This window comes from Podarcis pityusensis, assembly GCF_964106645.2.
Source record: "Podarcis pityusensis genome assembly, chromosome: W".
NCBI classification, from domain to species: Eukaryota; Metazoa; Chordata; class Lepidosauria; order Squamata; family Lacertidae; genus Podarcis; species Podarcis pityusensis.
The window spans coordinates 3,583,041-3,598,729 of record NC_138045.1 but is presented as its reverse complement, the minus strand read 5'-3'; the positions used below and the strand labels follow the sequence as shown (position 1 = coordinate 3,598,729).

The 15,689-nt window shown below is 47.3% G+C and overlaps 1 protein-coding gene across 1 annotated transcript; it reads left to right on the top strand.

Annotated features, from left to right (window-relative positions):
* Positions 1 to 4,893: 4,893 nt before the first annotated feature.
* On the top strand, positions 4,894 to 14,098 carry LOC308467674 (kyphoscoliosis peptidase-like; the record flags this gene model as incomplete). The annotated part of the gene is made up of 4 exons (XM_080989393.1): positions 4,894 to 4,974; positions 9,841 to 9,942; positions 12,732 to 12,826; positions 13,975 to 14,098. 4 exons carry the CDS (start codon positions 4,894 to 4,896, stop codon positions 14,096 to 14,098), a joined length of 402 nt encoding a protein of 133 aa, XP_080845519.1.
* Between the last annotated feature and the right edge of the window lie 1,591 nt (positions 14,099 to 15,689).

The window sequence follows — 15,689 nt, the reverse complement described above, 5'->3', positions numbered from 1 at the left end:
AATAACTAACTTAGTTGGTCTCTGGGCCTGACAAGATGTCTCGGGAAGTGTGCTGTCTCCCCGGGGCTAAGATCCAAGATGTAACTGAACGACTGCAAGGAATCATAAAACCCACTGACAAATACCCCTTCCTCTTGGTTCATGTGGGAACCAATGACACTGCAAGCAATAGCCTCCAGAAGATCAAAAGAGACTACGAGGCTCTGGGCAGGAAATTGAAGCAATTAAATGCACAAATTGTCATCTCATCTGTCCTCCCAGTTGAACGACGTGGCCCAGGGAGAGAGGGAAAAATAGTGGAAGTGAACAGCTGGCTTCGCAAATGGTGTAAACAGGAACGGTTTGGATTCTTAGATCACGGACTGCAGTTTCTTGAAGATGGACTTCTGGCAAGCGATGGGCTGCACCTCACAACGGTTGGGAGGAATGTTTTTGCCAAAAAACTCAGAAACCTCATCAGGAGGGCTTTAAACTGACTAATGTGGGGGAGGGAGACAGTGCTCCTGAAGGTAGGAGTCTATCAATTGATGAAGATGATCATCCAAATGTCATAGACCAAATGGAGCAAACAGCACGCAGACCTAGTGGTGGGAGGAAAAAATCCTTAAATAAGAGACACGGGGGAATGATTAATGGACTTCAATGTCTGTAGACTAATGCGCAAAGCATGGGAAATAAACAAGATGAGCTCGAGCTCTTGGGACAGCAAACTAAATATGACATAATTGGCATCACTGAAACCTGGTGGGATAAGTCCCACGATTGGAATGTAATAATGGAGGGATACAATCTATTTCAGAGAAACAGACCAGACAAGAAAGGAGGAGGAGTGGCGTTATATGTCAGGGATGTGTATACCTGTGAAGAGATCCAAGATTTAGAACCTCAAAGCCAAAGTGAGAGCATTTGGCTCAAAATTAAGGGAGAGAAGAATAACAGTGACCTCATTGTGGGAGTTTACTATAGATCCCCAAGCCAAACGGAGGACATAGATGATGCCTTCCTGGAACAGATGGCCAAGCATGCAAAAGGAAGGGAGATAGTAGTAATGGGGGACTTCAATTACCCGGATATTTGTTGGATGTCAAACTCAGCCAAGAGCATAAGGTCAAACAGATTCCTCACTGGCCTTGCAGACAACTTCGTTGTCCAGAAAGTGGGAGAAGCAACAAGAGGAACAGCCATTTCAGATCTGGTCCTAACCAATGTTGATGACCTGGTTAGTGGGGTAGAAGTGGAAGGATCATTAGGCGCGAGTGATCATGCTCTTCTGAAGTTTACTATACAGCGGAAAGGAGCAGCCAAGCATACTAGGACTCAATTTCTTGACTTTAAGAAAGCCGACTTCATAAAACTTAGGGAAGTGCTGGGTGAGATCCCATGGACAGTAATACTAAAAGGAAAGGGAGTTCATGATGGCTGGCAGTTTGTTAAGAGGGAGATAGTAAAAGCACAACTTCAGGCAATACCAATGAGACGGAAACATGGAAGGTGCCTAAAGAAGCCAGGGTGGCTATCTAAAGAACTTTTAACTGAGTTAAGATTAAAAAAGGATGTGTACAAAAAATGGAAAAGGGGGGAAACCACCAAAGAGGAATTCAAACAAATAGCCAGCACGTGTAGACACAAAGTCAGAAAAGCTAAAGCACAGAATGAACTCAGGCTTGCTAGAGAGGTTAAAAGCAACAAAAAAGGCTTTTATGGGTATGTCCGTAGCAAAAGGAAGAACAAAGAAACAGTGGGGTCACTCAGAGGAGAAGATGGTGAAATGCAAACAGGGGACACAGAAAGGGCTGAACTCCTCCATGCCTTCTTTGCCTCAGTCTTCTCCGATAAAGAAAACAATGCCCGACCTGAAAAATTTGGAGCAAATGATTCAGCAGAGGAAACACAGCCCAGAATAACTAAGGAGATAGTACAAGAATGCTTGGCTAGTTTAGATGTATTCAAGTCTCCAGGGCCAGATGAACTGCATCCAAGAGTATTAAAAGAACTGGCAGATGTGATCTCAGAACCACTGGCAGTCATCTTTGAGAATTCCTGGAGAACAGGCGAAGTCCCGGCAGACTGGAGGAGGGCAGATGTTGTCCCTATTTTCAAAAAGGGGGAAAGAGAGGACCCAAATAATTACCGCCCAGTCAGTCTGACATCAATACCAGGGACGATTCTGGAGCAGATCATTAAGCAAACAGTCTGTGAGCACCTAGAAAGGAATGCTGTGATCACCAATAGTCAGCATGGATTTCTGAAAAAGAAGTCATGTCAGACTAACCTGATCTCGTTTTTTGACAGAATTACAAGCCTGGTAGATGAAGGGAACGCAGTGGATGTAGCCTACCTTGATTTCAGCAAGGCATTTGACAAGGTGCCCCATGATATTCTTGTAAAGAAGCTGGTAAAATGCGGTCTTGACTATGCTACCACTCAGTGGATTTGTAACTGGCTGACTGACCGAACCCAAAGGGTGCTCATCAATGGTTCCTCTTCATCCTGGAGAAGAGTGACTAGTGGGGTGCCACAGGGTTCTGTCTTGGGCCCGGTCTTATTCAACATCTTTATCAACGACTTGGATGATGGACTCAAGGGCATCCTGATCAAATTTGCAGATGACACCAAACTGGGAGGGGTGGCTAACACCCCAGAGGACAGGATCACAACAGGATCACACTTCAAAACGACCTTGACAGATTAGAGAACTGGGCCAAAACAAACAAGATGAATTTTAACAGGGAGAAATGTAAAGTATTGCACTTGGGCAAAAAAAATGAGAGGCACAAATACAAGATGGGGGACACCTGGCTTGAGAGCAGTACATGTGAAAAGGATCTAGGAGTCTTGGTTGACCACAAACTTGACATGAGCCAACACTGTGACGAGGCAGCTAAAAAAGCCAATGCAATTCTGGGCCTCATCAATAGGAGTATAGCATCTAGATCAAGGGAAGTAATAGTGCCACTGTATTCTGCTCTGGTCAGACCTCATCTGGAGTACTGTGTCCAGTTCTGGGCGCCGCAGTTCAAGAAGGACACTGACAAACTGGAACGTGTCCAGAGGAGGGCAACCAAAATGGTCAAAGGCCTGGAAATGATGCCTTATGAGGAACGGCTAAGGGAGCTGGGCATGTTTAGCCTGGAGAAGAGGAGGTTAAGGGGTGATATGATAGCCATGTTCAAATATATAAAAGGATGTCACATAGAGGAGGGAGAAAGGTTGTTTTCTGCTGCTCCAGAGAAGCGGACACGGAGCAATGGATCCAAACTACAAGAAAGAAGATTCCACCTAAACATTAGGAAGAACTTCCTGACAGTAAGAGCTGTTTGACAGTGGAATTTGCTGCCAAGGAGTGTGGTGGAGTCTCCTTCTTTGGAGGTCTTTAAGCAGAGGCTTGACAACCATATGTCAGGAGTGCTCTGATGGTGTTTCCTGCTTGGCAGGGGGTTGGACTCGATGGCCCTTGTGGTCTCTTCCAATTCTATGGTTCTATGATTCTAGGGGGAGTCCTGCTGATGTACATCAACTAGGATCTCCCCCGGCGTCACCGCTCGGGGGCGTGCCTTAGGCCCACACCTCCATAGGCTTCGGACAGGGCAACGCCCCCCGGAATCCTTTACTGGACTACCCTTTGCTTTGGGGGAAGGTGATGGCACTTCCTCCCCCCCTCATTTGCATAACAATACCCCTACCAATGCCTAACCGCCAATCGAGCCAAAGCTCGCCGCCAATACCCTCAGTTGTTGTTGTTGTTGAGTCGTTTAGTCATGTCCGACTCTTCGTGACCCCCTGGACAAGAGCACGCCAGGCACTCCTGTCTTCCACTGCCTCCCGCAGTTTGGTCAAACTCATGCTGGTAGCTTCGAGAACACTGTCCAACCATCTCGTCCTCTGTCGTCCCCTTCTCCTTGTGCCCTCAATGCAGACCTTTAACTGTGGCTAATGTTAGCCATGGTTTGTTTAAACAAGCTAGCTAGGTAAACTATAGTTCAAAGACGGCTTGTCAAACCATAGTTAACATAAAGCGCTGTTTGTCGGATTTGGGTGAGACAACAAACTTTGCTTAATCTAAACCAGGAGGTCGGTTCCAAACTCTGTGCAGGTGGGCAGAGATGGAGGGGGGTGGGAAGAGTGTGAGCCTGAGGCCCTCTAGGGCTCATTCTCTACATGCTAAATTATAGTTCTACTTGAAATCTGAATTGGGCATGTAAATATTCCATACGCATTCTTCAACAGCTTGGCCTGCTTCACCCTGGTTCTGATTTCAGAAATGTTATGAAAGACTGCATGATTCCACGGTCTTCTTTTGCAGATACAATGAGTTTTACTTCTTTACCCATCCTGCTCTGTTTATTGAGGATCACTTCCCAGATGACCCCAGATGGCAGCTTCTGAAACAGACATTAAGGCTGAAGAAGGACGGGTGTGATGGCTAAAATATGCCTGAGTTTTATTCTGTAGGACTGACTGACTGGAACATCCACAGAAACATCACTCGCTGGAACATGTAAAATCGATTAGAAGCATCTATCCAGAACACAGTTGCATTGGCAATCGGTCTCATGTTTTTCAAAAGGGAAGGACTGCGTCACATAAGCCAATACCCTAGCAAAGCAGAAGCACTGGGGGAAATCTGCATATTTGGCAAGTTAATGTTTTTAGAGACAATTGCACTTATGAGATACACACACACACATTATTTATATAATTGCCATATATATATATATATACAGTATAACACCTCTATTTCTTTATTAGTAACCTTGATGTCAAACCAAAGTGACCTTAGCAGCCGCTTGCCAACTAGAACAGAATAATTACATTAGAGTACGTGTTTGTATGTTGCTTAGAGAGGGCTAAGAAGCAATCAAGATTGCTTGTGGCAATTCACAATTGCCGCTAATGTGGACTTTTGCTACTTTAATATGTGGAAACATTGAGCCTGTGCAGGTGGTGAATGTCCCCATATATGTGAAGAGGACAGTATTGAGGACAAACTTTGTTTTGGGACAACTTTCTAAGATCCTGTGTGATAGATAGTCTCTCGGAAAAGATTAAAGATAAGCAAAAACAGGAGTTGATTGGTAACTGAACTGGACAACAGGGTCGAAGCAACTGCTTATAGACATTTCTGAAGACCTGGACCGCTCCCACTCCCCACGTGATTGGCTGTCTAAACTTCCAAGCTGCGAATCATGACTCAGAGTTTAAGGGCCAATGGCAGAAGCCCAAATCCAGAAATGTTCTGTGATTGGATATCATGTATCGAATCAGAACACAGGAGCTCAGAATCCTTAGTCCAGACTCAAGACCACTGAATACATAACAGGCCCCATGGCACTTTCAGGAGACTGGCTGACTATTGATGTGTAACCACAAAACTCAAGAACTGTCCCGCTTGCTAGAATTGAGCTGAGGGGTCCCCTTGTACCCTTGGAGATCTTTCGAAAAGCAAAGACACGTAGGATTTTGCCTTGATAAGAAAAGAAACAAGAATCAGTGATGGGGGGAATTTTGTTCTGGGGCTCAGCCCCTGCACTTCCTCCTACTGCTAGCACTCAGTCGTGTGCTAAGTACAAAGATCATGCCCCTTTTGGACTTCCAAAGGATGGGAAAACCCTGCATTTAAAGACACGGGACAACAATGGGATGGGGCGGATTTCATGCGGACGCCAATATATTACAGTCAAAGCTCAGCTCCCGAACGCCTGCGTTTTGGAACGTTTCGGCTCCCGAACGTCGAAAACCCGGCACATTTCAAAACGATTGTGAGGCAAAGTAAGAGTCCATCGGTTCCTGAGGTGAAATTTTGGGGTGGGGAACGTCTGGCCTCTGAGCACATCTTGCCCCCTCCCCAAGTCTTCCCCATTTGGTCCATGAGGCCATTCTCACATGCAGGTAAGGGGTGAGGCTTGACTGATAGGACATGGCTTTCCAAAGCTGCTTTCTTTGCACAGCCCTCAAAGCATGGGACTAGTTGTCAGGATCCTCTGAAGAAATGCAGAAACCAGGGACCCATTGCTAAGCAGGATGGCTCCCCCTTCATATCAACGCAGAACATCCCATTCAGTTGGGCTGAGCCATGGCACTCCTGGCAGAGAGCTCTTTGGCGAGCCAATACTCAGTACTAAGTAGAATTGCCCATCCCTTCAGATCCTTCTGAGCACTAAAAAAGGAGGGAGAGGTTTCTTCCCTTCCCTGTGAAGCCCAAGCTTGCTGAGCTCTTCAAGAGAGAGGTGGGGGCTCCCGAAGGCTTCCCCTCCTTCCTTTAAGCCTGATCTCACTGCAGTCCTAAAAGGGGGAGACTCTCCAAGACTGTAGTGATATTAGGCTCTTTCCCTCCTCCCTTTTAGGCCTGATGTCTCTTTGTTGGTAGTGAAAGGGATTTTGACCCAAGATACAGATCCCAATAAGGATCTGGCACGCAAAGTCCAAAAGTTTCCCACCTATTCAGCCTAGCTGGAGAGAGCCAACCTGAGGAAGCTGGCACAAGCTTCTAGCTAGATGCTTCAAGAAATAGGGTGGGGGCCTGGCAGCGAAATAGAAATTCTAACAAGGCTGATGCGTCGGATAGCTAACCTCAAAGAAGCATCTAATTACTAAATATATATTCTTTTTCATGGAGCACATAGTTAAACTATGGAACTTGTTCCCACAAGAGACCGTGAAGGCCTCGAAACATCGATGGCTTTGAAAGAGCATTAGACACGTCCTTGGAGGAGAGGGCTATCAATGGCTACTAGCATTGATGGCTATGCTCTGCCTTCACAGTTGGAGGCAGAAATGCTTCTGAATACCAGTTGCTGGAAACCACAGGAGGGGAGAGGAAATGAGCAATGGGGACACCTTCTGTATCTGCGCTTCCCCACGCAGGGAACTTTGACACACTCCAGCGCTGGTTTGCTCCAACATGTTATGCTTTCCCCCTTTGTTTTGACTTCATGGATGCTCTTCCTGCTACTCGTCTCCTAATGCCAAGGTCTCCAAGGAAGGGTTTGATAAACCCAGATCAAGCCATGCTCTTCCCTCATCCCTCCAGTTGGGCATTTCATTCCTGGCTCGAAGCACCAAGGAGCGCCTTTCAAGTAGGCTTTCAGGATGGGAGGAGTACAAGCATCAATGCTGCCTCAGGAAGAAGATCTGTATGGTAAATAGAAGCTTATGTATGGCTATTGATCTGGATCCTCTGTGTCAGCTGCAGGGAACCTTTGGCCCTCCAGATGTTGTTGGGTGACAACACCTGTTAGTCCCAGCAAGCATGGCCAGGGATTATGGGAGCTGTAGTTCCCCAGCATCTGGAGGGCCAAAGATCCCCTACACCTGCTGTATATATTAAGACTACTTAGTAGTGCTGCGTATCTTAGGAAATCATTTTATGAGCCCGTCACTCAACCACCCAGTGGCGTAGCTAGCCGCTCAGGGGCCCAAGCCACCACGTCACTCCCAGGAGAGATGCGTGGCTCGGGCGCGCTTCTGGCCCCGCGGGAAGTGCTGCCCCCTGTGGTGTGGCGCCCAGTGCCCCCCTCCCCCCCCAAGCTACATCTCTGCACCCGCCTCTTGGGATATCCTGGGAACAAGGCTTGAATGGTAAAAATTAACTGCGCTCAGTGTTATTTTTCTAGAAAAAGAGGTGCCAGAACTCACCACGAACGCTTCCCTTGTTCTTTTACAGTGGCAATGGCACCAACCTGAGAGGTGCCAGAACTCAGTTCCAGTGAGTTCTGGCTGGGGGGAAAAGCTGCACTATATTTTTTCCTCTAAGGCTGGAGCTTCAATATGTGGCATGTGGGTGGGTGGGTACATTTCCTCCCTCACCTCAAGCAGCCCTGTTTGTGTTCTTGTTATGCTACCATTATAGTTCCTGAAATGAGCTTGCAGTTGGCGTTCTGTTGAATGCACATTGCAGACGGATGCAGTGAAATTTGCAGCCGGGCTTAAGGGATTCCTATCAAAGCCAGATGTTTGGGGCGAAGAGGGCTTCTCTAAGGAGGTACCAGCTCTTCCAGTGGGAAGTGCAAACCATGCCATACGCCTTGTGGTCTTGCAAGATCAGATCAAAATCCTACCTGGTTCAGCATTCTCCCTCTCCTTCCTTCTGTCTGTGTCCTTTTAAGCAGAGCAACGTTGGTCTACTCCCTGCTGCTGTATTTCCCTTGGGGAGAAGCAGAAAAGGCTCCCTATCTCTATTCCCTATTGGTTCCCTGTATTCCAACCCTTTAAATCACATCATAGGTCATCCTCTGCTCCCCCTCCCTTTCCCCACTGTTTCAAGAAGGACGTTTCCATTTTTGTTCCTAGATTATCCATGGGATAAATCCAATCAGAAATCAATACAAATAGACTTGGCAAAGTTTAAGGAACTGGATGCCTATGCACAGAAGGTATGCTGTCTCTTATTGTGATATATGCAGCAAGGAATTTGCTAGGATGCTGAGGTTTTTAATGTGCATTTGGAATTTGAGAGTGCTTTCAAGTGTCCTCTCCTGATAGGAGGCAATTACTTCTGTTGAGATGGAAGGTCCGAACTGGGAACATCATGAGTCACAAGACCCTGCTCCTGTTTTCCAGAAAACTAACACGGTGGAGCACCTATTCACATGCGCTGCACACACCATGCATTTAAAGAACACCAACTCCCCAAAAGAACTATGGGAGCTGTAGTTTTCCCCTCACAGAGCTACAAATCCTAGAACCCTTAACAAACCACAGGATTCTCTTTCTCTCTGTGTGCGTGCGTGAATTAAATGCATGTATATACACCCATATTTAGTTATTTTGCAGCATTGCTTTGCTTTAAAAATTCAGGAGATAGCTCCAAAGTCAATTCGGAGGAGAGCTAGCAATCATAGGCAATATGAAAGGGTTTGAACGACTCCTCTCTCTTTCACAATTCACTTTCGATCGTATTTATACTACAGACCGAAATTGATTTGGTAGTTATTTCCTCTCCTCGGGGAACTCCGAGTACTATACTTCTGTGAACAAGGCTAGCAGTCATTAACAGAAAATTCTCAGTGCCCTTGCCAAACCACAACTCCCAGGAATCTCTGGGGGGCCTCGCCAGAATTAAACTGGCATAAAATTAATATACTGGTGCAGTAATCAGCCCTGGGTTTCCCCCAGTGCTGTCAAGTGACAACAGTAGGGCCGGCCCAGGATCCAGGGTTGCCTTGGTCCCTCCCTGCCCCCAGAATGCCCCCCCCCCAGTTGTACTTCCACCCACCCAAAGGTGCGATGGGCAGTGGCGAAGCTGCATGCTCTGGCACCAGGGGCGGAGAGCAGGCAGGGGCGTGGCTGGCGTGTGTCCCGGGGGCGTGGCACATCGCCTGCGGGGGCGTGACATGCATCCTGGGGGCGTGGTGCCCGGCACGTGGGGGGGTGCACGGCGCATGTCGGGGGCGGCCGCAATGGTACCCCCTCCCCGATGGGGCCGGGGGCAGTGCGCTCCCCCCCGTTCCTCTGCCAGTAGCAATGGGGGAACTCTGCACTTGTGGGGAGACAGTAGCAAGGAGGATTTGGGTTTCAGCTGAAGATTGTAGAAATAACATGCCTGTGAACCCTGGAAAAAGGAAAGGTTAATCATGCGTCTCCCTTCAGAACAACTTCCCCCCCAAGGGTACATTTTTGGCAAGTATAATAAATTCTTTGATTGATCAATCAAGTAAAACACATACACTTAATCGACTAACTGTGCAATCCCAGTGAATTCAGCAAGAGACACTCTTGTAAGTGCACGCAGGATTGCACCCTAAAATTTCTTTAAACAAGTGGGCTTAGGTAGAAGAAAGGAACTGGTACCCCCTCGTCCATATTAACTGCTTCCAAGTCTGTTTACCTTCTGTGAAACAGGTGAATGTCAGGAATAGCGTGAAAAACCTGGTGAGTGTCTTGCTGCAAAAAGCCCCCAGTGACCTGGAGAAAGTGCGAGCCATTTGGATGTGGATCTGCCACCATATAGGTAGGTGGGGGTACCACCTTTCTGCATACTTGAGTCCCCTTGCCTCTGACAACTTCCGGTATTAAAAGATCAGCCTTTGTCACTGCCCTGCGCCCATGAATCCAGCTCTGTAGCAGAGTTCTGTAGCAGACACCCAGTCCAGTGATTGCCAGCCAAGGAAGATGGATACGTAAGGTCATATCAAAGCAAGTTATATTCAGAGTAGACCGGCTGAAATCAATGGATGTAAGTAACTCATGGACATTAAATTTAGTGGGTCTACTCCGAGCATGGCTTCTTTGCAGCTGTCTCGGGCATTTTCACCATTTCATAGCCAGTCATGTCAGCTCCATTTGCACAAAGGATTCTGGATTGTAACCTGTGTGGATCAGTGATTTGGTGTTTGGCTCACACAGAGCTTGACTGGGATCTCTGTTCAGCCATGAATCTCAGAAGGGATCAGGAGGTGCTCATTGATAACAGAAATCACTGGGTTAAAGCTCACTGAAAGTGCCGCGGTAGCATTATTATCAATTTACGATGGGGTGGAAGGTTTGCAGGCTATGAAGGACTCGCTCACAAATTTATTGAAAGCTGCACAAATTATGATAGCTAGCAAGTGGAAGGGGCAAGCAGACTATAAAATGGAAAAATGGTATGAAGAGGTGTGGGATACATAGCTATTAATGATAAATGAACATGTGCCATTAAGGTAAGACGGGGAATATGCAGGAGGAATGATTTTGAGGAGATATGGAGGGTGTTTGTAGAATTTGTACTGTTACAACGGAAAGGGGTCAAACCATCGCTAGAGGTGTTGAAAGTTTGGGAGGTTGGATAGTTACAATGGAATGGTCTCGCTGGTGGGGTGCACATTTTTATTCTTATTTATTTATTCTTATTACTTTGTCAAAATAAAGTAAAGGTCGCAGCACGGGAGGAGAGGAGGTGTCTCCCGACTCCTAACCCTTGCACCAGTGTGCATTTTTATTTGGCAACAAGACCCTGGGTCTACACAAAGCAGATTTACGAGTGCTTCCAGACTTTCTCTTTTGAGGTGTGATTCAATCACATATGGGCAAATTCATGTTGTGCAATCAAAAGTTCATTTGGAGCTCTTGCAAGACAAGCCACGCCACCCCCCAGTCAGATTTTGGCAACCAGGAAAGATATTGAGAAACACGATGGAAAGTGTGGCAAAGTGTTGCCACCCCACAAGCAAATCAGAATGGGTGCTCATTGTCTTTATTTCTACAGAATATGATGTGGAAGGCTGCTATAACCTGGACAAGGTGTCATTTAAACCAGCTGATGTCCTTCAGTCAGGAAAGGCTATTTGCGGTGGATATGCTCGACTCTTTCAAGAAATGTGCAGGTAACTTCTGTTGGCTCCAGCCATCATGGCAAGTGGTTGTTACTTGGCTGTAGCGATAGGAGATCTGGAGAGCCACAGGTTCCCCACCCCTTGCCCTAGGCAGCTATCTCCATGCTTAGGCGTGATCAACTCGCACGTGACAGCCCTCGGAAATATGTAAATCAATAGATTCTAAGCAGAAAATGGCGGGAGAGATCTGGAGAGTCCTCATGGCTCATGAGGAGACCCTCGCCAGAACCCAAAGAGGACTTCAGTGGGAGCGGAGGAAGCCCCAAAGAGAACGGAGGCACAGTGGGGCTTTGTTTAGGCTGCTCAGCCTCCCCACCTAGTAGCTGACACACGTCACAGCATGGCAGCTGCTGCTGCTTTTCCACAGGTCCTCCAGCCAGCTCCAGAGCTTCAACTCTGGTTGAAAGGAGTGTTGTGGGGAGAGAGAGCTGGAGAGCAGGAAAAAATGAGCTTTTTTTTAGTGTGTGCTCCCTACTTACACAGGGACACGGGTGGCGCTGTGGTCTAAACCACTGAGCCTCTTGGGCTTGCCGATCAGAAGGTCGGCGGTTCAAATCCCCACGACGGGGTGAGCTCCCGTTGCTCGGTCCCAGCTCCTGCCAACCTAGCAGTTGGAAAACATGCCAAAAAGTGCAAGTAGATAAATAGGTACCGCTCCAGCGGGAAGGTAAACGGCGTTTCCGTGCGCTGCTCTGGTTTCGGTGTCCTGTTTTGCCAGATGCGGCTTTGTCAGCCTGGCCACATGACCCGGAAAAAACTGTCTGCGGACAAATGCCGGCTCCCTCGGCCTGTAAAGTGAGATGAGTGCCGCAACCCCAGAGTTCTCTGTGACTGGACTTAACTTTCAGGGGTCCTTTACCTTTACCTTTACCTTTACCTTTACCTTCACCTTTACCCTACTTACACAATGTTTGCTTATGTGCATGGGGTTCCGGAACATGACCCACCATGTAAGTGGAGGAATGATCCTGAAGCAAACTTGCATATATAGGGCTGCATTGAATTGAGTAGATCCACTGGAATCCATAGACTTAAAAATTACTTGAATTTAATGGGTCTCTTCCCTGTGTGACTTAGTTCCTCATCCATACTTACCTTTGCTCTGTGCTTTATAGGCACAGGTCCTGGCTTTCCAGGTCCGTGTCCAAATGTTGTTGTTGTTCTTTCATCCCAGGAAAACTTGTGTTTTCCTGCCAAATTGGAGCAAATGAGAATCTGTGGAGAACCTGATTGCTGTTTTCTCTGATCCAGCAAAATGAAGGGCGGCCACTCCAGCCTATCAAAGCGGTGAAAGCAACCACTTGTCCTCTTGGTAGCAACACTGTTCCTGAATACCTTCCTTCCCCTCTCAGTATTGCAGGGATACAGTGCCAGTATTTGATAGGCAGCTGCAGCGTAAAGGGGAAGAGCAACCATGCCTGGAATGCTGTCCGCATTGATGGAAGGTGGCATCTCTTAGACTGCACCTGGGGAAGTGGCTCTGTGAATACTGCTTTTAGCAAGTTCACTTTCAGGTACGTTGTTAGGCAGACCAGGCAGAGCGTGGGACACACTGAGGGGATAGCAGAAGAAGAAGAGCTTGGATTTGATATCCCGCTTTCTCACTACCCTAAGGAGTCTCAAAGCGGCCAACAATCTCCTTTCCCTTCCTCCCCCACAACAAACACTCTGTGAGGTGAGTGGGGCTGAGAGACTTCAGAGAAGTGTGACTAGCTGCAGGTGGAGGAGCAGGGAAGCGAACCCGGTTCCCCAGATTACGAGTCCACCGCTCTTAACCACTACACCACACTGGCTCTCACAGTTAACTTCATTTGCTTTCAGGTGGTTTTGTTTTGCTTGGACCACTTGTCAGAGTTTGCAATTTGATGGCCGCAGGGCTGATTAATGTAAGCAAGTGCAATAAGAATGCTGCAGCTAGGTTGGTGACTGGGAGCGGCCGCCGAGACCATATAACACCGGCCCTGAAAGACCTACATTGGCTCCCAGTACATTTCCAAGCACAATTCAAAGTGTTGGTGCTGACCTCTAAAGCCCTAAATGGCCTCGGCCCAGTATACCTGAAGGAGTGTCTCCACCCCCATCCTTCAGCCTGAGGTCCAGCTCTGAGGGCCTTCTGGCAGTTCCCTCACTGTGAGAAGTGAGGTTACAGGGAACCAGGCCTTCTCAGTAGTGGCGCCCGCCCTGTGGAACGCCCTCCCATCAGATGTCAAGGAAATACAATAACTATCTGACTTTTAGAAGACATCTGAAGGCAGCCCTGTTTAGGGAAGTTTTTAATCTTTGAAGTGTTATTCCGTGCAGAGTGGCTGTGGAGGCCCGGCCAGATGGGTGGGGGTATAAGTAATATTTCATTATTATTATTATTATTATTATTATTATTATTATTATTATTATTATTAAGCCATGGGCATGGAGTGTCCTGATGGCAGGGATAGATACCATCTATTTATCCTCTTTGAACAGTTCTGGAGTTTTGTGCTTATTCTGGGCTACATGTGTAAAATCTGGGGATTCTGGAGGCTGGATTGTTGCAACACAGCAGCTTCCTCAACCAGATGCCCTCCAGCTGCTCTGGATCACCACTCTGTTTGCCTGTCTGGCCCTGGTGCTGATTTAGGCATTATTATGAAATACTAGACTATTGCGCCTTCTCCTTTTGCAGGTACAATGAGTTTTACTTCCTTACTCACCCCGCTCTGTTTATTAAGAAGCACTTCCCTGAGGACCCCAAGTGGCAGCTTCTGAAACAGACGGTGACACTGGAGCATCAGCATGATCTGACTTAAATGCAGAAGGACTGACCGTCGCAGTCATAAGAACATCAACCACTGAAAATGGGTAAAGCCAATTAGAAGCCTCTGTCTTGTTCCCTTTGATATCACAGTTACATCCACAATCAGCCTCATGTACAAGCTGTTACTGCAGTGTATATCACAGGGATGGAGAACCAGAGGCCCTTTCAGAGGTCCTGCACTACAACTTATCCAGAATGCGGCAGCTAGACTGGTGACTGGGAGCGGCCGCCCAGACCACAGAACTTGAAAGACCTACACTGGCTCCCAGTCCATTTCCGAGCACAATTCAAAGTGTTGGTGCTGACCTTGAAAGCCGCCTAAACGGCCTCGGTCCAGTAGACCTGAAGGAGCGTCTCCACCCCCATCGTTCTGCCCGGACACTGAGGTCCAGCGCCGAGGGCCTTCTGGCGGTTCCCTCACTGCGAGATGCCAAGTTACAGGGAACCAGGCAGAGGGCCTTCTCGGTAGTGGCTCCCGTCCTGTGGAACGCCCTCCCATCAGATGTCAAAGGAATAAACAACTACCTGATGTTTAGAAGACATCTGAAGGCAGCCCTGTTTAGGGAAGTTTTTTAATGACTGATGTTTTAATGTATTTTTAAGCTCCTGTTGCAAGCCGTCCACAGTGGCTGGGGAGACCTGGCTGGGCGGGCGGGCAGGGTATAAGTAATAAATTATGATGATGATGATGATGATGATGTCCCATCATCCCTGACTATCATGTGGTTGATGGGACATAAGAATTCAGCAACATCTGGAGGAAATCAGATTGGCGAAGGCTGGTTTAGCACACCACCCCAGACTCTCAGCTGTGGTTAACGTTATAAAGTTATAGAGTTATTATAGAGTTGGAAGGGACCACAAGTGTCATTTTGCCTAACCCCCAGCAATGCAGGATTATTATTTTTGCCCCGTGTGAGGCTCAAACCCACGACCCTGAGATTAAGAGTTTAAACAAGCTAGCTGGATGAGCCATGGTTTAAAGATGGCTTATCAAACCAATCAACCATGGTTAACAATAAGCATAGTTCATCAGATTTGGGTGAGGCACAAGCTGTGGTTAAGCCTAACGAGGATGTAGTTTCCAAACTCTTCACCGCTTGTGTAGAGGGAGGAGGGGGGGAATGTGTGAGCCCAAGGCTTGCTTTGGCTCATTCCCAGCATACTAAACCATGGTTTCACTTGACATCTGAACTGGGTCTGTAAGTATTCCATGCTCTACCTTAGATACCTTTGTTTGCCCCTATTGCTGATTTAGATAGTGTTGCTAAATACTGCACTATTGACCTCTCTTTTTCAGGTACCATGTGATTTACTTCCTCAACCATCCTGTTCTGATTATTAGCACTTCCCAGATGATCCCAAATGGCAGCTTCTGAAGCAGACTTCTGCACCTGCAGCAGCTTGAATGGAATCCGCCTACCGTGTAATTTGATATCCTTCAAGGACAGTCACTTGTCTCGGGCATCACTGCTAAACTGACCACGGTTTTGATGCACAGGGTTTTTAGCTTGACACAAAGTTTTTAAAAATGGAAAACATATATAATATATATAACATGATACTTGTTTCAATGAGCTAAA